The sequence below is a fragment of the Acomys minous genome (genome assembly GCF_964271855.1).
Source record: "Acomys minous genome assembly, chromosome: 1".
Classification (NCBI taxonomy): Eukaryota; Metazoa; Chordata; class Mammalia; order Rodentia; family Muridae; genus Acomys; species Acomys minous.
In genome coordinates, this window is record NC_140483.1 from 6,840,502 (window position 1) to 6,867,429 (window position 26,928).

Consider the following 26,928-nt stretch of genomic DNA (forward strand, 5'->3'; position numbering starts at 1 on the left):
CAAGTCACAGATTGTGACCATCATAAGAAGAAGGCTTTTCACAAAGTCATGAGACCAGGAACCGTGGACCACTGATGTGCCTTCCAGTCTGTGCATAAGGTTTCTAATTATGTGGATACAAATGATCTTGATGGAGAGATTTGGAAATCAGTTGTGAATTCTGAAACCTCTACTTCACTCTGTCCTCCCAAGCAACAGATAAGGAAGAGAATGCACAGGGCAGAGAGATCACCCAAGACTTAGGTTTGTGGAAGATTAACTGAAATCCAGAGACAGCAGAGTTCTGAGCATCAGAGCAGCCCACATATTACACAAGATAAGTCCAGAGGGGAAGAAAGAGCATGTTGGGTAGCCATAGGTCCAAAAAGGAACATAAAAAGATGAAATAAAATACTGCAGAGACACACTGGAAATAAAAATAAAACAAACAAACAAAACCCGTATTAAGTATTTAGCAAGCAAACTAGTTGAAGTGAGTTAGATTCTAAAATCCGAAGGGACAACATGTTGAAGGGCTTTGTTGTAGCTGTCACTGATCAACAGAAAGATGGGGATGTTATAGCATGCCTCTCATCCAGCAGGAAGAAAGAGGCCAGGAATATCACTTTGTCCCAGGATGATTTTAGCTTGCTTGATGCTTTGCTGTGACTTAAAGGCCAGGAAGGAAGGTGAAGGGTCTTAGCCATCGTCTTGGCAACCAGATGTTTCCCCTCATAGATTTCAAGGCTTGTTGGAAAGAACCAATGGTTGGGGGTTGTTCTAAAACTGTGGAGGCTGTGACTTATCAGGGCTACTGAGTGGCATCCTGCTACCATAGGGGATGCCACAGTGTCTGCTGTCTCATGTGCAGCTGTATGATCCACTCTGCCTGTGGAACTGTGTGCCTACAACTCGAGCTTCCGTACATACAGCATTCCGAGACACTGAAACCCTGGCTACAGCACTTCCTGTTCATAGACTGAATGTTTCCTGTTGCTTGCTACTGAAACACCACCCATGACCTAGAGTTCTGAGAGGAAGTTCACCGTTTGCTAGCGTGCATTATTTAGCGGTGAGGTGTTTTTTCCTTTTCTACATTAAATAAAATTTAATAGCATTCATTCACGTCTGAAAAACAAAGTCATGGGCGAGTCCAAATGTCCAAGGAAAGTGCCAACATCTTCAGATGAGAAGGAAAGGGTATGCTAGCCTGGAATGTTGCTGCAAGTGAGAAATGCGGAGCTGACCTTGCCTGCATATTTAAGAAGAGATGCAGATAAGCACGCAAAAATCCCACCTTATTATACATAATTTTAAAAGTGAGATACTAGATGTTTTAATAACTTGTGGAAAAAATTGGCTTAGGAATGAACCAGTGGCCACAGTGGCAACTATAATATGGTTCCAACAGTATGTAAAGGTCATAAGATATAAATCTGTTTGTGAAGCAAAGAGAGTCTGCTATATAAATGTTGGCCTCTCGAGCAACAACTTAATCAATTTTGTTCTGCAATTTAAAGTTGGGCTGCTTTTCTCTTTTCAGTCCCACAGATGGTGTCTTCCTAGCCTGGATAATTATAGAAATGAAAAAAAAAAAAGCCCCAGCTTGGATCCCTTCAGAGATGTTTAACTTTCCTTAACTGTGTTCTCATTATTAACCTAGAGAAGAAGTTGGTGTGATATCGGTTCTAAAATAAATGTATAAAAATAGACAACCTCTCTGCCATTGGACAGCTTTACCCACCTGCTTCCCAGAGCCTTAAAAATGCAGCTTATTTCTACAAATGACCAGGCTTTTGTTAAAAATAAATGTCATTTTAAAACTTGACCTCACTTGAAGAAAAATATTGAGTAATTTTTACAGTTTAATAAGATAGTGAGATATTTAAAATCTGTATCTTTGCTCCATTGCTGTGGTATACAAATGATGATTATGACGATGACAACAATTATATGCTTTTTAAACACATCCATAACTCACAGATGCCAATAAGAATATGCAATTCCTCAGGGAGATGATCAGAAAGGAAATGACGGAAAGGCGGGCCTGGGGAATCTCTAATCCATAGTCAAATATCTAGATTGATTGTGTCACTTGCACCTGTATTGATTTCAATTGGAGTTGTTCACCCAGGGGAAAAATAAAAATGTGGAATAAAACTGATTTATGAGAACAAAATAAATCCTTTTGTGAGCAGTAATGAATTGGTACTATTTAACCCTTTCAATCACAGACTGCAAAGTCTATTTATTTTTTCAAGAATGCTGAGCTAGCAAAAAGCAGTCACATTAAAGTGCCACATGCCACTACCCTCGGCCACCACGCTAGCGGAGACATGCCACTCTAAATTTGATGGAAGGCAGGGGTTGACATATGACATACTTTTAGCTTTCCAAAGCCAACTTTAAAACGTCATCACAGTGATGGACCTGTAGGCCCCAAAGTGTTAGGGAATCGGCCAGTAAACGTTTGCTGTACTTAGTTATATGACTTGTAAGCAGCTGAGACAGGAAAGCAGAAGCTGCCCGTGCATGACATGCAGCGCCTAACTTTTTCACATTTAGTGTACATGTCCATTAGTTTACTTGAAACTTGGTAGACAACAGGTAAGTCGAGGGCTTTCCTGGGGATAAACAGGGTCTTTAGAAGCAGAAGCTTCCAGCATGATTCAGAGCAAGCACTTGACTTATAGGCCTTGGGAATAAAAAAGGTTATGGTTTGTAGGAATATCCAACACAACCATTAATTCTGTCCATTGAAAGCACTGGTCAACTATGCATTCAAACAGAAAACAAACAACAAAAGACATGACTCGACCTGACCCCCGCCATCCTGTTCCTTAATATCAGTAGATAAAACATCCCAATACGTTGCAACTGACCTTTATGTCTTAATTTTTCCCTCTGCCACAATCTGCACATGTACGCTAAGATCTGCCTACACAAATTCACTCGAAATAGGAGTAAAGTACTGTCCCTAGAATTAAGAGATTCTGTTGCCACTTTGGTCTTTTCTCATAAGGAGCAAATCACTGGGAAAAGTGAAAGGGAGACTTTAAAGGATTCACGTGACAAGATGCTATGAGGAGTCATTTTGAGTGGTTGGGCCTCAGAAGGAAATAAGTCTAAGAGTCTACAGTACCCCACATCATGCATGTTGGCCTTCGGCTCTTAGGTCTCATAGCTAAAATCTTCCAGTAGATTTTCTACAAAAACGTCACTCACTGGCATTCCTCTCTTTCTCCTCCTCCTTTGCCCTCCTATTCCCCCATTTCCTTCTCTTTTATATTCCAATACTCTCCATTTTTACCTGTAAAGGATGAAAAGTTCAGTAGCATATTAAGAGCTAGCATTAGCTCCATGGTAAAGTTATCACAAGCATGAAGGCCTGTACTTGATCCCAGAACCCATGTGAGAAAAATAGGCATGGGGTCAGCATGCCGGGTCGGGGAGTAAAGGCGTGTGCTTTCTATTGTGAAGACGTGAGTTCAGTCTCCACATGTGAGCCATGCACCCAGACACCCACACAATTACACACAAACAATAAGAAAATGTATAAAATAAAAACCCAATAGTGACAGCTCACACCAGTAATCTCAGAGCTGGCAGATCCCTGGGTTTGCTCGGCAGCCAGTGAGAGACTTACACACACACACACACACACACACACACACACACACACACACACACACACACCCCAAATGCATATTGCTGAAAAAATGGCACCCAAGGTTCCCTTTTGGTTCCCAGATGCACACGCACACACATATGTACCTGTACATATACACATGCACTGTACATAATAAATACATGCATATGAATGTGTACATGTGCTTGTGTGTGTGTGTGTGTGTGTGTGTGTGTGCGCGCGCGCGCGCGCGCGCGCGCATGCTCTTGTGCAGCATATCAGAAACTAGGAAAAGAAACTAAAATATTTACAACCTGAAGACACATATTGTTATCTTGTTAACATTTTGTTGCATTTTGTTGTGTAACCGCCATACTCGTTTGGTGCTGTGTAAGCTACCACCACCTTCATGATGATGCTTGCTGCTTTGTAGCTGTGACACGATATGTGTTCTTACCATTGGTACAATTGCTATCTTTTTGTTATCCATCATAATGCATTGAATTAGTGGATATTCAGGAACATTCCTTGCCCAGTTGTCCTCATCTCCTGCCTCACCCTATCTAGCGCCAATTTGATTTTTATAATACAAAATGCTAAAAGCATAATTTTACAAATATTTTAAGTGTCCATCTGACTTTTTCCTTTTAAAACAATCAAGGAAGTGAATTTCTAGTGCTCTCAGTCTACACAAGTGGATATGAATTGTAATCTTCTCGTGTTGGATATACGCTTATTTTAATAATCTCAAATTAATCAGTATAAACAAATAACTGAGAAGATTCTTTGATTGGGGCATATGCAAATCGCATGGGTTATATTTGCCGTATAACGCTTCAGCTAGAAGGCTTGTGTTGAAATAACTGTTCGGTCTGGGTTAGGGTGATACGCAGCTGGCACCACATAATGGAGTCACCCAGAGCGCATTTTTTAAGCACATTTTCTGTCTTCAGAGAGGTAGAAAAAAATGGTTACTCTGGAGATTCATGAACTGCACAGAGGCTGGGGATGGGATAGCATGCTCTCACAGCGCCGTTGTGACACCAGTGGTTCTGTTAACGCAATGATAACAATAAGTGAACATAGTCACAAAGAGTGAAACACGTGAACACAACGCCAACAAGAAATACGACCTCTTAATGCAGAACATGACAAAACTTTACCAAACTATTCAACGTGCTTAAGTGAAGGGGCCGATGGTAAATGTCACTAGGTGAGAAATAGCCTAAGACTTTAATTCCTCAACAAGGAATGCATTAGGGAGAGAGTCCATTAAAAAAATCTGTGGTATTTTGTTCAAATTAATCTGACACACACTCAGGAGAATATGCAGATGAGAGCCGAGATCTTCAATAACGACACACGATAAGCTGGAGGGTGAGACAGAAATTTACGTAAAGATATAAAGGCATTGAAAAGGTGTTAGCTGTTAAAATCAGCAAGATTAATTTAGCACGTGGGTGACCTATCAGGGGGAAAACAAGTTTCTCAGAAGCTGGAAGCAACACAGCTGCGAAGTTAAGTCTTTCATGGACTTTGCCAAGTCCAGCAAGAGATATGCTCCCGTCTAAATGGTCATACACTAGTATGCAAATATTTAAGTAGCCAGAGCCGCAGCACCATTTCAGGTCTCAGAAACATACGACAACAAGGCGGGTAAAACGTGGAACGTTAGGATGACTAGTAAGCGTCATCCGTGGTACTTACGCTGCTTTGAATGCCAGACCAAATTTTAATGCCTCAAAAAGAAAGAAGAAAACTAAGGCAACCTGCCATTTTACCTACCAAATTAACACACTTACAGCCAGATGGGCCGACGGTTGGAAAGCATCTGGATCGATGTGGCTTCTCCTGAAAGCATTTTGCCAATGAAAATAAATAAATTAGCTTTTAAAATCCTGAACTGTAACTCATAAGGAAATATGTAGAAATACTCAAGAATCCAAAATCCAGCAAAAGGGCTTGTTAATATAGTTTGGTGTGTTCACACTAGGTCATATGTGTGCATTTGTGGGATATGTGTGAGTGCTCATGTGTGCATGTGTGGAATGATGTGGTAAGATATATCCATGGACTTTTGTTAGGTACAAAATCAAATCTAAGAAATGTTCACAGTCGCATGTATGCACACATATGTGTTTTCATGCACATATGTGAGTGTGTGTGTATTCCTGTGTGGGTGCATGAGAATGAGTGTGTGTGCATATGTCTGTGCACGTGTGTGTGTGTGTGTGTGTGTGTGTGTGTGTGTGTGTGTGTGTATGTTGGGAGGGTGTCAGAGATCTTCTTCTGCAGCCTTTCACCTTATTTTTTGACACAGGCTCACCCAATGAACCTGAAGCTTCATGTTTCAGTCAGTCATCTCCAGGGAGGGGGTTCTCCCACCTCCACACTAAGCCCCAGTACTGGGTACTGGGTCACAGTCCCTCATGGTCATGCATGACTTTCACATGTGTGCTGAGAGTTTGTAGTCAGAGAAAGTGCCTCACCCAGAGACCATCTGTCTCTTCATCCACTGTGCCTCAGGCATCCTGGGCTCTGTCAGTCAGTCAGTCAGTCAGTCAGTCTGTCTGTCTGTCTGTCTGTCTGTCTGTCTGTCTATCTATCTATCTATCTATCTATCTATCTTCTACCTATATTTATTCACATTTTTTTTTACCACAACCCTATACTCTTTTTGTTAACTTGAGTATTACTGAATGTTTTAAGTTTTTCCTCCTTTTTAACAAAAACAAACCTCACAAATGCATTTCTTCTGTGATCCTCTTCCAGGTCAGTCCTTAGTCAGACATTTCAGTTACTTTAAATACCAGTGGCTGAAGACCTTTCCTGATCCTCAGAACATATTAAGTACTTTATTATGCAATAAATTAATGATAAATAATTTTGATTAACTATCCTCAAGTTTGCAGCTTTGTATTGTATGATTGTTTGGCTGATTTTCCACCTTTCCTGTGACATTTGGTGCCTCTCTTTTCAGGGACTGTACCTCTAGCAATGCCATCATCTTTCTTGCTTCATGGGACAAGTTGCATGCCAGTTTGTTGTATGACCAAATAGCTGAATTTTACTCTGTGCGTTCACATTTCTCTTCTTCAGGTATAAAAGTTATTGGATATCTCTCTAAAATTATATGACTAGAAAAATATGTGATTTTAGGGGAAATTTTTACAAATTAAAACCCCAAATTCCTGAAAATTATTCAAAATTGAGTATTCTTAAATTATTCCATAAGACTCTTAGATTCTGTGGCACTGATAATTTAGCAAAACAACTGATTAAGAACACATAATTGGGAACTGTTTTTAAGTGGGCTGTTCTCAGTATCTAGGTTGAGTAAGCTCATTCTGACTCTGCGGCTGGGGGAACAAGACTCCTGCAGATGAAGGAAAAGCCCTTCACCATTCACACACGTCTGCTCCCAATCCCCTGCAAGAAAAATCTGGAGGTGAGAGGAGGGACACTGTGTCGAGTTCTTATTTTTCCCTGAGTGGCTAATTCCCCAACATCATTCTGAAATCAGTTCATAGGCAACATTTATGCCAAGTATTTACTGAGCATGCCTCACTCAAAAATTCAGATTATTAAAAATTATGGGGACACTGTCTACTGTCTTTCTGCAAATAAATATCTGTAAACTGACACCCATGGTGCTGAACATTGGCCATAGAAAATTTGGGGGGGCCTACCCCAGACAGATGGATGGTGGGGCCAGCACAGGGTCAAACACATCTGCTTCTTGGCTGACACCCACATGTGAAGCTCCCCAAACAAAGCTTGAGTATTGCTGAATGTTTTAAGTTTTTCCTCCTTTTTAACAAAAAGAGAGGGTTTAGTTTTTTTTCAATTAGGTAAAAATCTTCCCAAGTCAAAGGTACATTGTTGGGCAGAGTTGTGCTGAGTCACCCAAGCGTCTCTGGAAGGGTTAGAAAGGCACGCTCCTCTACGATGACGGCATGTGGGGCTCCAAGTGAGAACATGGCTCCGGCCTGCTCACCCTCCTGGGCATCTGAGGGTATTTACATACTATCACTATATTATTGTTGCCTCAATGGACACAAGAGCTCAGGTGCACCCATTCATTATGCCAGGAAAACAGCCAATTAGATATCAGACACAAATCCAATAAGCTGCCCTATAAGGATTGAGAGGAAACGAATTCTAAAACAAGTTTGATAAATTAATGCCTAACTCCATTCTTGTGGGAAGATCTGTCCCAATAAAACATTTCTATAGCTTCATTGGCCACGACATGGTATAGAATCAGAAATGTCAATAATATATGCTCTGAATATGCATTCTCTAACCTAAAATTTAAGATGACACAGATCTTAGTTTTGTAAACAATGCTGCAACTATTTTTAAGGCAGAAAGTGTGCCTTTAAAAACATCCTTTATGTTCTTATTTCCAGAGGTGCATCAAAAAGGTGGTAATAGCCATAACCTTTTCTTATTTTTTTGTCTTTGCATGGAACATTGTTTCCCAAATTAATACTTGCTGTGTGTCTACATTACTAATGTCTTTTGTGATTTAAAGACATCAAAAATGGTAAAGGGGAAAGGTTCGGGTTGTTGTCCTGTTGTGTACATGCTAGCGAATCCCCTACCACAACACGCGTTTACTTTCTGTCTCTGGGAGGAACTGTGCAGTCACTATTGTCTCCCATGAATGGATCCATAGCATTGCACCAGACATTTGTCAGCCCATGAGGAGAAGCTGTGTAAGGGACTGTCATGGTTGCCTTACTCTTTTCCTGGGTGCTCGTGTTTATACACTGGACTTGTATTGTAAAACCTTGGATAGGCATGTATATTCTTGGACTGTATATTCCCAAAATATGGACCCTGGAGTCAGGACAAATGGCCCTAGGAAATAGACTGACAAGAAGCCAGGGCAACATTTGGTAGCAGTGGTGGCAGTGGTGGCCAGGCTGACACTACATTCTTTTACCTCAGCTCCCTGTTTCCTTCACCCTGGGAAGTTCACTCCACAGAGTCTCAGTTGAGCTCAGTCTGGCTGCCCTCCCCTCTAACTCATTACAGGGAAATGAATTCAAATTGCTTGAAAAGAAACGGCCTCTTTCATCTTCCTCCTGACTGACACACAACTACAAAGTTCTCCAACGGGATTCCGAGTTACAAGCTGTCCTGCATGCCGGGAACAATTCCCCCACTGAGTCCCTCCCCAGGGGCAGTGTGTCAGATATACTGCATGGCTTGCCAGCAGGACTTGGAAAATACACGGCTCCTTCCACAATGAAAAACAGGCCCCAGGGACAATAAAACAAAGCAGTCCCTCTCCGAACAGCCCAGCCTTCCTGCAGTCTCCTTGCAACTGGAAGGAGTTTCCAGGGCTCATTATTTTATTTTACCTTCCCAAGGAAACACATGCTCCCACGTATCTCCTTTTGCCTTGTAGTTTTGATAAAAAGCAGTTTACTGGTATGGGGAAAGAGGGAGAGTAGGTAGCAGGGGTGAGGTGGGGGCTGGGTCCTGAGCAAAATCCCTGGATTTCTCTAGGTAACCTTGGCCTCCACACCACAATCTCCGAGCTTTTTCTGTAATTTCTGTTGAGATCTGCAGCATTTGAACAGATACATGCTCTTCCTGGGGACTGGCAACTTCTAGGCAGAGTAAGTCCACTGGGGCGGAAGGACTTGAAAGAGGGACATAGACCACACAGGCACTCATGTGTCCTGTAGCTGACATGGAGCCCCTGTGTGGAGAGAGCACATCCTTTAAGTGTCCTTCCTTTGTCTTCTGTGGGAGGCAAAAATCCAGTGATATGAAAGCAGCCGCCACCCCTGAGAGGCTGGCTGTGCAGGCTGTGAAAACCATGTTCCTCACTCGGCATCAAATCACCTCAGGCAGCCAGACCGTGCACTCTTCAGTACTACCGCGTGCTGTCTCGATGCTGGGACACAATGGCTCATCGTCCTCTGAAAGCTCCTATCTAGCTGCACTTTGCAGCACTGTGCTTTGGTTTTCATTGACAACCATTGGAGAAAGACTTCCAGGCAAAAAGTGAAGGACAAAGAACGCTTAACAGTGTAAGAGGCACAGGGAGTGTTTTCCTGCTGACAGGAAGCCTCTCCTTGTGCCCCTCTGGCTGCCCTCCTTAGGGCTTTGTCACCCACACCATCTCCTCCAGCCTGATACACTGATTCCAAATTATTCTCCATTTAGAATGATGTGCCCTCACCAGATTTCTATTTAATTTCCTGCAAGGATATGAGGTATCTACTGCAGAAAATTAAAACTCTTAGTTTATAAAAAGGAAAAATAGGAATATAAACTATTCCTAAATGTAACCATACAGAAACAATATCTCTATTTTTTTTTTTTAAATCCCAACTTGTCCTTTTGGAGACAGTCATTGAAAGTAATGTTTTCTTGTTTGTTTTTGTATGATGGGCGTCAGATCTGAGCAAAGGCACCACGTGGTAAATGCTAATTTCATACTAACCCTTTCCTCCTCCCTTCCTCCCTGCCCTGTCCGACTGCTTCTCGCCTCCATTCTTTGGAGAAACTCCTTCCTGTTGGAGGTCCCTGAGGGGGACATGTCACATGAAGCCCATGCGCTATAACTGCCTCCACTCTAGAAGTGGAACTTACAAAAATCACAAAGTCATGGTTATAACAATACATGACCGTCAATCTGTTTTCACACTAAAAGCATTTCCCTTTGAGATGCTGCAAGAGAAGGCGTTTCCGTCCCAACTCGTTCTATTTTCTCAATAATCCACAACCTTTTTCACAAACTTGTGTCTTTTTTTTTTTTCTGTGCTACTCCACCAAACAGGGGGTTTGAAGGAAGGAGCATTTGAAGATGAAACCCGATCGGAGGAGCACAAAGAAGTTGGCAATTAGTACATCTCAGACACAAAACACACGCCGGGCCATCACGCGCCTAAGATCACTTCCCAGCCCATTCAAAGGGAGGATAATGAAGAGCTAAACAATTCACACAAGACTCCACAATCACTGCTGGAGAAAAGAGCAGGATGTGCGGCGAAGACAGCATTGTCTGCTAAAAATAGGATTGCGAGGGGGATCTCGGAAACCCCGGTGGGGGCAGGGGGCTGGCACTGGGGAAAACATGCTGAAGGAATTCAGAGCCTTCCACTTTTCTTTTCATGAAGTTACTCTCCATTTCCTAATTTTGGTAACTGGATAGTTTTTTATAATATTTCAGCTGAAAATGTTTGGAAACTCTGCAATACTGATAATGCCCACTGACATTTTTTGGCACAGACGGTTTTCATGTATGTGGTTAAACAAATTATCAGTTGTAATTTTGAAGCCAATTTCATGTGAGCCAGGTTTCTGTTACTTGTTGTAATTTACTGCGGTTTTATTGAATTCACACATTCTCCTTATTTAAAAATAGCACAGATTAAATACGTGCGAAGCTATTATAAACCTGTTACCTGCAACTAAAATCATAATGAATGCTTACGGAATAAACAGCAACAAGTCCCAAACACTCAGGGTTTTCCTACTGGTCACTGTGAGTGCATGCTCACCTGAGTGAGGTGAGTGACTCGCTCTGAGAGCATGAGTACAGCACTAACTGGGCAGTGGATGGCACCTACTCACCCTCGGGAAACTGACTCTCATCCTGGGCTCCTTCAACTGCATGGATGAGGCGAAGCAGCTGTAGTTCCAAGAACAAGGTGCTAGCCCTGGCTGCAAATGGCAGGAAACCCCCTTCCAATTCCCAGCCCGGAAGGAGCACCCTCTTAACTTTGCCATTCTTAATTGTTTGTGCTTCTCTATCCTTCCCTCGCTGTGTTTTCACACTCAAGTCCATAATTTAAACCATGGGGAAAGTCCAGCTTTCCCCCCACACCTTCCCCTAATTAACTCTGTTCTGTGTGTCATCCCAGCACCTCACTTCTTGCCTCCTATGCTTGAGAATAGATTGGCTGGTGGACCCCTCTCATCTCACCTGTTTGCAGGTGTCCTCTGGTGCTGTTTTATAGACCTAGTTAAACACTAGTTGAAAGTCTAACTAATCAGCTCTTTTCCACATAGCAGTATTATAGTGCTTCAGGGACAATGATACCAGATGCTTGCAGCGAGCACCTCAGTTATGTGCATGCAGTTGTGTGTATGCTGTTGTGTGAATGCAGTTATGTACATGCAGTTGTGTGCATGCAGTTTGGTGTGTGTAGTTATGTGTGTGTAGTTATGTGTATGCAATTGTGTGTGTAGTTATGTGTATGCAGTTGTGTGTGTAGTTATGTGTATGCAGTTGTGTGTGTGTAGTTATTTGTATGCAATTATGTGTATGCAGTTGTGTGTATGTAGTTAGGTGTGTGTAGTTATGTGTATGAAGTTATGTGTATGTAGTTATATATGTGTAGTTGTGTGTATGCAGTTGTGTGTACACAGTTGTGTGTACACAGTTGTGTGTATGCAGTTGTGTATGCAGTTATGAGATGACTGCTCATTACCAGACTGATATATGTCCATGCTGGTATAGTATGGGGATCTGAAGGTACTGATTTGAAAGTGAAGGCTGCAGGTCATTTTCTTAAAGTTGTTTTTAAAAGTTGCTTAGTGGCATTAACATGTGAATGCATGTGACACTATTTATAGGCATATAAAACTATACTTAGTTACAAAATATGGGAGAATAAACATGGAACACATACATGTTTACTGGAGAAAAATGAGAGATAGAGAACCAATAGAAAATGTCATCCTATTATTGATTCAAAACCCCAACACCACAAAGGTGTAATTGTACCTGGCAATATACATCAGTGCCCCACCCTCATACAAACAGCACTAGAAATTCTCCAGGGAGCTGGAACTTCATCAACACCATCTAAAAGATTACCAGGAAGAACATTCTGAAGACCAATTAATGACCCAGAAATAAAAGTGGAAGTGTAGATTCAAGTGCAGCTCTGCACACACGAGCTTACCGCGCAGAGGTGCACAGGGAGGGTGCCTCATCCACTGGGGGACAAGGTGGGTTATTTAAAGAGTGTCTGTGGAAACAAAAGGATGCTCAGCGTTTGATCTGGGCACCTTGCACCACACAGTTCATACTCCGAGCGGATCGAGCATACATGTTTTTTGAAGAAATGCTTTCAAGTGCTAGGGAAGACACCAATGAGAAAATTTGCAGTCTTTAGAGCAGGCTTTCCTAATATATAAGGAGATCCCATGGCTCAGTGAGAGGAGGTGCTAAAGACTGAATTCCCAGAAGAGATATGTTCTTTTCCAAATACTTTACATATGAAAACTTCTTGACACTGAGTCCTGAGGGGAGAAATGCAGACCCACATGCCGCCAGGTACTGTTTTTGGTGTACCAGGCTGGCAAAGGCCAGTGTGGCAATGTGCTGCTTAGCTGTGTGGCATGCCCACCCTTTTCCTAAGCTGTACTCCTGTGCAGCGAAATCTCCAGTATGCTATACATGTATAATGCATTTTCTTTGGTCAGGCAATTCATTTTTATCATAACTTTTTTATTTTGCTCTTCCCTGGGGAGGACTGCTTCTTCTACCAGGTGATACATTTTAAGGAATTCATCTCACTAGTTAATATACCTGCAAAGGTATAAGATGGATATTTATCCACTGCAGCATTATTTGTATAACCAAAGACTTAGACAAATGTCTATTAGTTGGGAACTAGTTAGTTAATGACGGCGCATGAACACACTGAGTATGTGAGGCTTTGTAAAAACAGGAGGTTCTCAAGGAACTCTCATCACAACATCTCTGGAACCACTGATTTCCATAAAACAACTGGTGGCTAAGCACACAGCTTGGTATCGTTTGTGTGTGAGAAGCTGTACGTGTGGTGCGAAGTACACTCAGCTGACGGAGGAATACATGCAGCGAGACGCATGGACGGTTAGGTAGATGGAGAGACAGACAGGTGCGTGAGAGAAGACAAGGTACTCCAGTTTCCTTTAAGACTCAAGAACAGATTGGAAGCATTGGCTGCCTTTCACTTTTGTCTTTTAAATTTTGATTCATGGGAAAAATCACATCTGACAAAAGGATAGTTTTTAGGAAAAGAAAATCTTTTGATTATATGCTGCTTAACTTGTTACAAAACATGGCCCTGACTTTGGAAAGTTTTTGGCTCAGAACCAGAGTTGCCACATGGAGGGAGCAAGGTTCCTGGGTAGGTGTCTGCAGAGTGAGAGAGAGGGGTGGCTGTCCTGGCTTGAGAAATAATGGCCCAGGTGCTGGCACCTGCTTCTCCCCGTCCTGGGGATCCTAACCACTTCAGCAGCCACCACAGTTGTTCCTCATGCCAAGGAAATAACCAATTAGCCGCCCGACAATTCAGCAAGCCTTGTATAACTCTGGGAAGGTGTTGATCTCTTTGATAACTTTGATGAATTCACATTTAATTCCTTTCTTGGAGAGCCACACAAACCTCCCTGTCCTCAGTGCAAATGCCACCTGCCTGCTGCTAGCCGGCAGAACATGATGTCACCATCCCATACTTGGCACCGGACAGGAATCTTCCAGTGACAGGAACCAACAAAAGGAGGTTGCCGGTTCCAAGATGTGCCCTCCACTTCCCACCTTGGCCCCCAGCCCCCCACAGGCCCGAGTTACACGCACACCCCAGGACTCTCTAACTCAAACCTTGTAATTGCTTCCACTTTGTCTCCTTTGCTTTTGGCAATTAACACGCTGAAATGTTATCACGGAGGAGTTCGTCTCATTTATAAGACTAGGTTTTCCCGCCACTAAAATATGCAGGCTCTCTGTCCTTCACTACCGGCAGCAGATAAATGGCTGGTTTTCGTTGCTGAAGAATATATAATGGTTAAAAAGTCACTTTTTTCCTCCAGCTCTACATAAATCACGGAACTAGTCAATATTTAATAATGCTTGCCTTGGTCCGGAGTCCCTTGATCACCCCTGTCATGTGTAATAGCTCCCTCTCCGATATCTTTGACATAAAAGCCCAGCTTTACTGAAATGCTAACATGTAGAGGGTCATTACGGATCGACATTTACCTTAATCTGTGACTGCCAACCATGAACCGATAAATTCCAGCAGATTCCACTGGGAGAAATCAGTAAACTTCTCAGTGGAAAGAAGTGAAGGAAAATTCTGCCGAGGACAGAATACATTTTCTACAAGGGCTGCTTAGCAAATGGATTCTGACTTTTGAAAGTTCTCTTGCTGCCCAGCTTTGCAACATTTAATACCGTTTTGATGGTTTGAGGGACGGGATGACAACCAAAGATGACAGGACTTAGAAGGCAAGCAGAAATGTTCTCTGCAAAAACAATGCAAGATTAAACACGAGGGGGAACATGGCTCTTGCATTATTCACCCAGCTGCCTTGGCGGAAATAGCTGGGCTGTCATGGGTCCGGCCTAAATGTTGCTTCTTTTTTCAAATCGATCATCACTCCTTCACCTCATAATCTTGCGAGTGCTTCACAGCGGAATACATCAAAGCCCTGATTGCATTAAAAAGGGACACGCCAATCTTTGAGGGATCAGCTCGGCCTCTGACTCAGCCGCTGTTTGCTGTGCGTTTGCTTAGTTGCTTGCAGACATACTATGGGAGTTTAGGAATTCCATCTTCAGAGCCTTAGAAAGCCTACTTTTCTGTCTCCTTGTGCTTTTATATGTTTTGGGTATGCAATTGAGTCTTACAAGTAGACATAAGGCAAAAGTGAACAAATGACAGCCTGGAGGCTATGATTTGCTTTTTACTAGAGTGTGCAGCTATCCCTGCCATGGCTTTGCCTGTTTCCTACTAGTCTGACAACAAATACGAAAACTATCCCATATAAAAGTGGTATGACTTCTTTGGGGGAAAAGGAAAGCAAACGGTTACTAAAAATACAAATTAAAATTTCTACTAAGACGCATCCGGCAAAGCTTCTGTGGTAGGCCGAGCTTACAGCATCAGTCATACTAACAGAGCTCAACAAATGAAATTTGATGATATTTCCAAGGGACACCAAGAGTCCAACCCCGTGCTCAATTTAGCAGCTGCCATACCGGAATTACCTTGATCTGCATAGAAACTTCCAGTGAAGAATTATGAAAGCGGCAACCAGAAATAACTTACCCAGAATGGAATGAACAACGAAAGCTGAAGCCTTCTCACACATAGCGTTTTAGGCTTGAGTTGTTTTTCAGGCAAGGAGGGGACATATGGAGACTCTTCTCTGTAAGAGATTCAACCTAACACCCCAGAGGCGACTGAACCACAGATGATGCCAACCGCTGCTGTGTGCTGAATGCCTCACATCTCTATGGTTATGCTTCATTTGTAAGATGCAAAGGCAGAGCCTAACAAGTAGCGATAAGTAAGCTGAGCAATTATTTCAAAGCAACAGAATAGAAACCGTTTACACACAGCCTTCGCTTTTCCTTCTGTAGTTTTCTATTTAATAGTGTTGCGATGGTTGGCCACAGGTGGCTTAAATGCTAGAAACAAAACCACCTTTGTCTCGTGACCCCAACCTGACTCTGCACCTAAGAACCATCAGTAGAGTGTGCTGATACACTCCTTGCTGGATGCTGCCCTGGTTGGGGCCATCCCTGAAGCTCTGGGGACCACAAACTGACCACAGACTCTCTAACTCATCTACATAGGTTGGATTTTCAGGAAAATTCTGGAAATGAAAATTAGGCTAAAAGTAATGAAGTGTTCAGGTACAAATAAATGGTTTTCTGACGCTACTAAAGGAATAAGAATTGCACACGATTTACCTTGATCTGCATAGAAGCTTCCAGTAAGAAGGACTGAGTAGGCTAAGCGCCCATTAGGGTGAAGAGGTGCTTCCCACTGCACAAGGGCTTCCCGGGATCCCTCGGTTTTGACAAGCACTTTGACCACACCTTCGGGAGGAACTTCTAGAGTCCGATTTTCTATCTGTGGGTATAAAAAGGATTCACTGTGTTTGCAGATAAAATAAGTGCATGCTTTTGTCTGAGCATATTTCTTCAAAGAGTCTTTTTGCTGTGAGGCAAATCACAGTGGCAGCAGCATCCAGGCAGAATGCCTATTTTGCCAACGGGATCAAGGCAAAACCTCATGTCTTCTTCCTCCTGCTGAGAAAGCTTAGGGTTCCAGGTCCTGACCAAGACGGCGGCTTGTGTGTTCTAGAGGCTTTGAGTGGCTCACATGTGAGTAGTGAGCATGTGCCCACAGCTGTGCATAACCACGGACTGTTTTCACAGTTGTTTAATAACTTGTTTGTGTTTGTATAAGAAAGGGAGATACATGTGATCTGTCTTCCTAAATTCTCCATTTCCTAATGGGAGGGATGGACACTTGGTTTGTGAGAAAGCCACCTGCAGCCTTCTCTCTCCTCCCCTCCCTTCCTCTCCTTTCCTCCTCTAACCCCTCCCCTTCTCTCCTCTCTTCTTCTGTCCCCCCTCCCCTCCCCTTTCTTCCTCTCCTCTCCTCTCCATCTGTCTTCCCCTCCCCTCCCCTCTTCTTCTCCCTGGCTCCCTTCTCTTTTTCTTGTCTGAGATCTGAGCTGTGTTCCTCCCTTGTATGACCAGCTGAAGTTCCCTCAAGTAGTTACGTCTTTGTTAAAGAGCCCAGAGATTGGTAAAGGCCTCTTGTGTTTGTGAAGTGTTCGTGAAGTATTGGCATATCCAGAGCCAGAGTTATCCTGGGCTGTCTTTTTTCACCTTGAATAGTATTTACCACCCATATCTGGATCAGAGTCACACTATTTTGACCATCAAAGGAAATCTCTGGCATGTACTCACTCACCAGACTACTCCAAAAGCCAAAGGGGTCATCAGACAGCATCTGTCATCCACAACAAAGTCCCTGGCTTTTCATTGCATGCCTACCTAATGTTCCCTCCACCATATTTGGTGGCTGCATGGATTCATTCATTCATTCATTCATTCATTCATTCATTCTTTGGTTCTCTGACTACAAACCATTCATGAAGCCATTTCTATGAGTAACACATTCCTTGGGGCAACCAGAAGCCACATTTGGGGTCATGTCCATTCACATTTGGCTCAGAGTAAACTGCCTCTGCTTCCCTGTGGGATGAGGCTGCATTTGCATGGACAGCATAGTGATGGGCATCAAGAAATGAATGTAGCAGGGAGAATCTCACCAAGAAACAATCGCGTGAGAAGCTAATGTGATGGTGACCTGCTTATACAGGAAATGAATCACTTTAAAAGAAGGCCTCTGAAGTAAAAGTGAGTCTCAAACTGGACAAGGATCAGAACTGGCCCAATAACTAACTGAGTACAATGACCAGTGTCCAAAGAAATATACAGCTGTTGGCAAGAAAGCAGAAAGAGGCTCGTGGTTGTTTTAAAAATTATCCTTTAATCACTAACTAGAATTTGGCGGTCCACATTTGACCTTCTGAAGTTTATTGAACATGCAAGTGATTTTCACATCATTCTTTGTATGTATACATGTGCACATGTATGTGCAGGTGGATGTATGTGCATATACAATGCATGTGGGTAACAGAAGGCAACTCCAGCTGATGCTATGTAAGAGCTATTCATTTTGGTTTTAAGACAGCATCTCTCACTGGCCTAGAGCTCATCAACAGGCTAAGCTTGCTCTGTGGATCGCACTGGTCATCTGCCTGTCTATCTTCTGAGAGTTGAGGTTGGGTTACACATCTGGGTTCTGGAGACTCAGACACAAGTTCCTGTGCTTTTAAAGAAGGCACTTTACCAAGTGACCATGTCCCTAGCCCTGGCCTTAGTTACACAGCACAAACAGCTCACTCACGCCTCACAAGAACATTAAACACAAGCTCCTGAGGCAGGCAAACATTCTCAATTATAAAGACTTTATTTGTTAAGGTGAATACATTTCTCCAATTATGAAAATAAATGTGAAAAAGACAGAGTGTTAGTTTTTCATAAGTGTGAGGTCACAGCTGTTTTATCTTTGTGAGAGAAGGTCTCTAGGTTCCTCAGGGGGCTTTCTGATCATACCTTGCTTCAGTCACAAACAGCTATGCACAAAAAGCAATGAAAAGCCAGCTTCAAAAAACTAAACAAATCACTTTAATGTTTCATAATAATGCAGTTACTTTAATAATCTCTATATGTGCCATTCCAATCATCGTACAGGAAGGTGTTTAAAAGAGTTTCAGAAAAAATGACACCCAAAAATTTAATAATTAATGGTATTATTATTATTAATATAATAAGATAATTATATTATTCTTTTCAAATACCTGGTTAACTCAAATAAACATTTTCTTATGTTTCCTTCAGTGTTTGGGTAAACGTTCTGACTTTTACTTTATAGCAAAATTGACACCCATACCTTGGACCAGGAAGATTTTGTTTGTTTTTGTCTTTCTTTAATTTACCCTTAAATATCTATGTTGATTTAAAATGAATATTATAGAAAAAGTCCCAGGGAGGGTAGATGTTGACTAAGCTTTGACCTAAAACTTCCTTTGATATAGAAAATAAAATTAAAACCAAACGTGTGTGAAAACACAGAAATATTTCAACAAAATCTCCATTCTTAACAAAATTCTTAACATGCCTGTGAAACTCCTAGGTAAGTAATAGTTCACGCTAAAGATAAACAGTACCGGGAAACCCAAGGCTCCACAGAACAAGTATGCCTCTGGATGAGCCTGAAGTCACAGGTCTACAGTGGCTTCCTGTGGCTTCCAATTCTTCAGAAAGTGATAATGTTTACTTATGTATCTTTAAAGATTTACTTTATGAGTTTTAGTCATGTGTTGGTGTGTGTTTCTGTGTGTGGGCCTGCATATGTGAAGGCAGGAGTCCACAGAGGCTGAAAGAAGATGCTGGTTTCCCTGGAGCTGGGGTTGGGCCAATAAACTCAGGTCCTCTGAGGAGCAGCAATTGTCTTATGTCAGCTGAGGAGCAGCAATTGTCCTTATGTCACAGTGGTTCTCAACCCCCAACTCAGCAACTCTTTAATCCAGTCCCCCATGCTGTGGTGACCCGCCCCCCAACAATAACATTATTTTTATTGCTACTCTAAAACTGTAATGTTTCTACTGTTTGAATTGTAATGTAAATATCTGGGGTTTCCCATGGTCTTAGGAGACCCCCATGAAAGGGCCATTTAACCCCAAATGGGGTTGTGACCCACAGGTTTAGAACTAGTACACTTAAGCTCCGAGCCATCTCTTTAGCCTCTGAAAAAAAAAATTTATATTATAAATCCTTCAAAAGTCAAATACGTTCTTTAAATTGACAATAATGGAACAAACCACAGGGGAATTAAATGGGAATAGAGCAATTCTGTCTTAATCACCCCAAATAGCTCCCTTTGGTCAGGCTATGATGACAAAATGCACTGAGCCATCAAATTCTTACTGTATCAAAAACAGTGAGAATGTGCAATTGATGCAAAAATGACTTATTTTTTAAAAACCTCTATTTTACCAAATCTGTACACTTTCTAAATTTTATGAACCATTTGCCCGTGTGAAGGGGTATGTGATGTCACACTTAAGACTGTGAAGCACATTTGTCTAAGGGCACGCTGACAGTGTTCTTACACATGTATGGGTAACAAGCCTATTAGCTTTGCAAAACATGTTTTAAAAACACAGCCTATTTTTGTCTCCAAAATGTAGAAATCATTAATAAGGGAAGGGCTGAGTACAGAACAGAAAAGTGCCAAAGAGAAGGAGATGGCTCTGTGCTCCAAGCCAGAGGAGACTGGAGAGGATGGAGACCTGGCAGAGTTGGCTTTACAATCCAGCTCTCCTTTCCTTTCCTGTCAGGGCTGTGCTATTTGATTTCTTAAGGTTAACGCTGCCTGCCATCCACTCAGGACAGAGATCGATAACTGTGACCCCTTGTTTAAAGTTTCTAGAATATCCTGGAGATGAGGTGGGGCAGCTAGAACTACAACTCACAGTTCGCTTTGGGAAAAGGTGCCGGTTTGAAGCTCATAGAAAATATTCTTTGCCTCCCCACCCCCCCCATGATGGCCCCCTTCATCTCCTGCTTTTAAGGGTCAGTATCCATCAGAAGGGTCTGTACTATAAAAGCTTGACAGCAATAATGACTCCAGCTCAGTCTCAGCACTGTGTGGTTTTAGCTTCTTGGAAAGTGACCAATCTCTATACAGGAGGTGTGATCCAAAGGAAGTGCAAATTAAATCAAAGAGCTAAGGGTTTTTTGTGGTAATATTTATATAATATGCTATTCGATGAAGACAGAGTGTAATGAAATGATAGCGAATTAGCAAACATTGCCAAAAAATACCTAAAACTAATGAGTATGTATCCTGAAAAAAAAAAAAGAAGAAGAAGAAGAATCTAAACCTATTTAATCAAGAAAAATGCATGGATGTGTGATGTGTTATTTTCAAACTGAAGAGTGCCATGCTGGTCTGTGCTAGGCACACACTGTTAACTGAACCAGGAAAATGATGTTGGGAAACAAAGGATAATTCTTTTCATGCTTTTAACTGTCATTGAAACAGAGATACGCATTATGGGTCTCTAAAATGTGGGCATCAAGACCAGATAGTAATAAAAATTTAAACATCGTTCTTATAAAGCTGCATCAGATTTATGAAATAAAGATACTTTGCTCTAGGAAATGAAGTAAGATCAACCTTTTAATTGATGATCTGCCTGTTGGGCAGCAATCTAAGCATATTGTGGGAATTTCAGTTTTCAATATTTATTTTTTTATCACAAATATAGTTACCAGCATATGATTAAGAAGAAAACATGCACTTTTTGTTTGTCATCAAAGCAGGCACAGTTACACGTATGTCAATTAATGCATCCAACCTATTGTTTATTCAAGAATATGTGCATTCTTCCCCCAGGTATACGCTCAGCCTAGAAATGAACATTGAACTAAAGACAACTCTTAAATGAACTTTAATAAGAGGAGTGTCCTCCCCTTGTGCTTGACAAGCTCTTACTTCCCTCTTGATACCTGGCATCACACAGCAGCTCACACATGTAAGTTCACCCACTTACCAATGGTCCCAGAGCACAACCCTTGGCCGTGCATGCCTGGACTCGGAAGGTGTGTAAGCTCCCAGGATCAAATCCATGGGCGTGGCAGCTGAGTGTTGAAGAATTGTGAATTAGAGCATCATCCAGGAACAGTCCGTAAGTTATAATCACACCTGGGAAGACAAAACTCAGCAGTCAGTATAGCGAGAACTAGGAAGGCACGTACCCTTGTTGAGCCTTCCTGGAGTCACTCAGTCACCCACTCTGCTGCTCTAAATGCTGTCTCTTCTCAAAGGATAAGGTATGCTTCACTTCAGACATCACATTGTTAGGCTACTTAGCACAGAGAAAATTCTAGAACCATCCACTCTAGAGGAAGGCTTGTTCGAAGCCACATCAAGCACCACCAAATACCAGGGTTCTGTGTCCTCAAGAGCAATATTCTCATGGGAAGGAATGCAAGAGTCAGCACAGTCGAGTTCGCTAGAAATATCAACTCCCCAAACTCACAGACCATTGCACCATGGGAAACCAAAGTCTGACCATGTTAAATAAGAACTGTTCTCAAAGTGAGGTTAATTTCCTAAAGTTACCCCTGAACCTGCTCTCCAGGAATCGCTCTAAGTGTCCCATTGTCATAGTGGCCAGTAGCTGCACCTACCCCTCACAATAGAGCCCCATCCTAGCATTTAACCATCCGTCCATTGTGGTGTTACTAGGTCATGATTAATTGCCTGATTGCCCCAGCAGACTGTAGGAGCCCGTAGGTACCCATGATCCTTCCCCATCTGCTTGTTTTCATAGCTAAGCACTGCACCGCACATGTGGTAGGCACATGGTTTCTCACGTGTGGTGGGCACACAGTGCCTCACATGTGGTGGGCACATGGCATCTATTGACAAGGTAAATACATTCACACCCAGTATAGTGAAGCAACCAGCACCTAACAATGCAGAGTAGTCATTTACAGCCCTTGGAAGAAGAGATATCTCCATACCTGTAAACACACCTAGGAAGACTTTAATGAAGAAGAGCTGAAAGAGCAAACATTAAAGAGCCAGTCTAGCAAAGTCAAGGGCAGTGAGGAAGCCACTCAAGGATGTTTCCAGAATCCTGAATTGGTAAATATCTGTAGAGCAGACCCAAGCTTCTTCCATTGGCAATAATATTACTCATGGAGCTATAAGCCCAGGGCTTCTTTAGCAACCACCTGTGCTGGGAGGGACTTACTCACATGTAGACCTGCTCACAGCAGTTTATCTCTGACTCATTTTATAAGAACCTTCATGAACCTTTGGCATAACATGTTGATGGCACAGGTTCTTTATTTTTCTTTTAGTGTGTGTGTATGTATGTGTGTGTGTGCGTGTGTGTGTGTGTTCAATCTCTGGCATCTAAACACATCAACAATTTAACTAAATGAGAAATACTATATATCTATATATTTATCTATCCATCTATCTATCTATTTATCTATCTATCCATCTATCTTTTATCTATCTATTACACTCTGGCTTCAATATACAGCACACTTACATTAAAATTATCTTTTGATCAGTGTGTCCTCTCGGAATCTAGTTTTTAAATAATGTAATATTTTAATGTAGGTTTTGCAATGGCCCATTTTTCCTTCCTGAAGATAACTTTTTACAGTTGAATTTTTTGAGTTCCCTCAATGTCCATGTTTTGAGGAAGAAGTTGTTATTTTCTCACCATGCACCATTTGTGGCTGCAAAAAATATGCATGGTAGCCTCTCTCTGTGAGCACCCATTTTCCTTTGTGTTTAGTGTGAGCGTCTGTGGGACACTGAAGAATGTAGAGCTAATTAACAAGAGTCCTGTCTGTCAAGTGAAACAGGCACAGTGCACAACCAGTAAACACATAGAGAGTCAAGGGAATAAGAGTGAGACAGACTCACAATGACAAGAAGAACAACAACAAAATTGCCTTGCATTAGGAACTGTGGAAAACAACCATTTCACCCCTCACCCCCTCAAGTAGCCCTATGTGTGCTACAGATCCTCTTAGAGAGAAGGCTAAGACCCTGCCTGCTTTTCAAAAGAAGTAGAAAACATTCAAACCAACATTTCCATTTTCTTAACTAGCTGCAGAACTGAAAATCTCTCACACTAGGATCCTGTGCACAGTCTCTCACTTCACGCTGGGAAGTAAGATATTTTACAAAAAGTCCATTGTGGATATAAGTAATTGAAATTCCTTAGGCATGGGCTTTAAAGTCCTAATCACTTTTGAAGAAGATTTTAGGAGTAAGCTATGAGCACTCACTGGTTTTCCCACAAAGGGTATAAGCAAATCCATTTGGCAAGACTTAAGCTGTGCTTGTGCTCAGTGGGGAATCTGCTGTCTAACTTGGTGATACCTGGGAGACCACTGGTGAACGCCTAAGCTTCTGCCCTAAGCATCACTTTCTAGTCCCATCTCACCGATTTTTTTGGCTTGTCTTTTGAGTTCTCCATCCTCTATAGAGACAGTGACAGCTCCTCTAGGCCCACCCCCCCTTCTCTCGCTCTCTCTCTCTCTCTCTCTCTCTCTCTCTCTCTCTCTCTCTCTCTCTCTGTGTGTGTGTGTGTGTGTGTGTGTGTGTGTCTACCTGACTCTAGCAAGTCAACCCCCAGAAATCTATGTCAAGAAACCAGGTAGCTATGACATATATTGGGAGAAGGGCTTCCACAAAAAATGGGCATGAGGCAGAAGAGCTGGGGTAAAAATTGAGCATTTTGACAGGTAATTCAACTATGCAGAAATCTTCGTATCGAGGTGTGACATGGAATGGGTGAGGCTGCAGTCCAACTTTAGTGCGTAAGTGTTCCTACACATTCATGTACACACACACACACACACACACACACACACACACACACACACACGAGGTACCCTGTGTTCTAGAGACAAACTACACCTGACAGCACTTGCTGGAGAGGCTAAAAGATGATTGCGGTGCTTTGTATACTGGGAAAGTCGAGTTTATCCACAGCCATTTTAATCCCTCCTGATATCTGCCATACTTTCTCTACCGCTTGGCTCTATTTCAAAATTTCTCCCCAGCCCATTTCTGTGGTCACTTGGGCTACTTTAACATCATCTCAGAATACCTCAGGGTAATGGCCACTTAGGTATCTTCATGTGTCACGGGCTATTCTGCATACTAAGGCCAGGGAGAGAGAGGTCCCAAACTGCCATCTGATCATGCTATATGCAACCATTGATCATCAGGCCTGTCCCAAGTAGCAGGAAGAAGCCACTGTCCCTTCTCAGAACAGTGAATCCGGCCATGGAAGCCCGTCTTGGGGCGGGAAAGGCACATATTTGTGTCTCTGCAATATTCTGCTTGTGGTCCAAATCTTACCAGCCAAGTACCAGCTTTCAAAATGAGGGCAAAGTGGGATGTTGTCATGGGTTCAGAGCCTCTGTCATCTGAGTCTGTCTCCCAGTCACGGAGGCAGAGACAGCCCTAGGCATTTCCTCCATCTCGGCTGTGCTGGGTCATGCTCCTCAGGCCCTGAATGATGAGGAGGCTCCTGGCAAATTTATGGACAATACGAAGTGTAATGTGGAAGGAACATTCTTTTTTTGGGGGGGATGTCCTTAATTTTTAAATACCTTTTATTATCATGCTTTAGCTCATTCCTCTTTGTCCTCTTTCCATTTCACCCAATTTTTCTACTTCTGTGTCTATTTTTTTTAATGACTAAGTAAATGTGTCTTATAGGTTGTTTATAAAAGCACGGGGAGGGTTTCTAGTTTTCATCAAGTAATATGGGCAAATTTTATAACTGCTATTTTTAGTAGCAGACTTTTTGATAGAAATAGCACTAATAAAGCAAGAACTGTTGTAAAATTAAGTTTGAAAGCATAGTTATAAGAAGCAATAAATAAAAAAAATATTTATTAACCCAATGAATGAAACCTCATTAATCTCAGGTTTCTACGCTGAATGAGAAATAGGAACACAGTGTAGCAGACATTGTTGACTCCAGCTGAAAACATGTTTTCCGTCTCTAAGTAGAATCCTGATTGTGCATGGCTGGTTTCTGGGAGAGCTGAAGGCTGGTTCTTTTTTTTTTTTTAATATTTGTTTATTTATTTATTATATATATAGTGCTCTGTCTGCATGCTCACCTGCAGACCAGAAGAGGGCACCAGATCACAGTACAGATGGTTGTGAGCCACCATGTGGTTGCTGGGAATTGAACTCATGACCTCTGAAAGAGCAGACAGTGCTCTTAACCTCTGAGCCATCTCTCCAGCACCCATGAAGGCTGGTTCTTAAAACAACAAGTAGTTAAAAAATACAGAGAGATAGCTAGCAAGCCCACCAGGCACCAGCAGATAATCCTGAACCCATGGCCACACTGATGTTATCACTGAAACTCGACTACTCACAAAACAAACAAGAAGGCATGAGTCTTGGAAAGGCACTTCTAAGTGGGGATTTTTAGGAGCGTGAGATAGGTTGGGTGTGAGAGTAATCAAAGCTCATTACACACATGTTTGATAGCCAAAGGTCAAATTTAATGAACTAAAAATTGCTCAAAGCAACACACAAAATGGGTGGCTTTTCCTTGGGCAGACTGGTATGGACCATGTGTAATGCGGACAAGTCCCAGAGAGCAGAACTGCTATCAATACTGCTAGGATGCCGAGAGAGGGACATGTACCTCGTACGCATGTATGTGAGCCCTGACAGAAGAGCTTATTCTACTGTTGACACTGTTTCTGGTTAATCTTTAAGTTTGAAGCAATTTCTTCCCAACAAAGGACCACTGATCATGCTATGACCCTAGCATGATCAAAATGGGCTCACTGCAAAGATTAACACTTATTGAGGGTCCATGCCCTTAAGGTAGTGTGTTTGGTGTTTTGCTTTGTTTTGTTTTTTGGGTTTTTCAAGACAAGGCTTCTCAGTGTAGGCTTGGCTGTCCTGGACTCACTTTGTACACTGGGATGGCCTTGAACTCACAGTAATTCGCTTGCCTCTGACTCCCAGAGTGTTGGGATGACAGGTATGCACCACCGTGCCTGGCTTTGCTTAGTTTTTTTGAAGGACAGGAAGAATAATAAACAGAATTCATTCTTAAATAAGTAAGAAGAGAGTTAAATGCAGGTATAATTGAGTAATGAGCCAATCAAGATTTATGGAAAAATGGTAAGTGCTGCAAAAAATCTAGATGGCTGACAAATGGCAGGCACCATTAAGCACTAGGAACAGTGCCTCTGGGTGAATATTCCAGCATGACTGAGCCTCCTTAGAGTAGAGGCTCCCACAGGGTTGCCTAAGATACGGCTGGCTAGCCCATCAACGCCAGGCTATGTGAAACCCGTGTCTCAGGAAGATGGTCTCAGAGTGTGTGCAACAAGTTCCCACTGC

At 42.2% G+C, this 26,928-nt stretch overlaps 1 protein-coding gene across 1 annotated transcript in view; it reads right to left on the reverse strand.

The window, feature by feature from the left end:
* The window catches only part of USH2A (usherin), a 683,333-nt gene that overhangs the window by 294,833 nt on the left and 361,572 nt on the right, over nt 1–26,928 (reverse strand). The window contains exons 36-37 of the mRNA XM_084773188.1: nt 21,560–21,711; nt 16,329–16,491 (exon numbers count right to left, since the gene is read on the reverse strand). Of these exons, the coding sequence (XP_084629314.1) occupies nt 16,329–16,491; nt 21,560–21,711 (315 nt within the window). The remainder of the gene's footprint in view (nt 1–16,328; nt 16,492–21,559; nt 21,712–26,928) is intronic.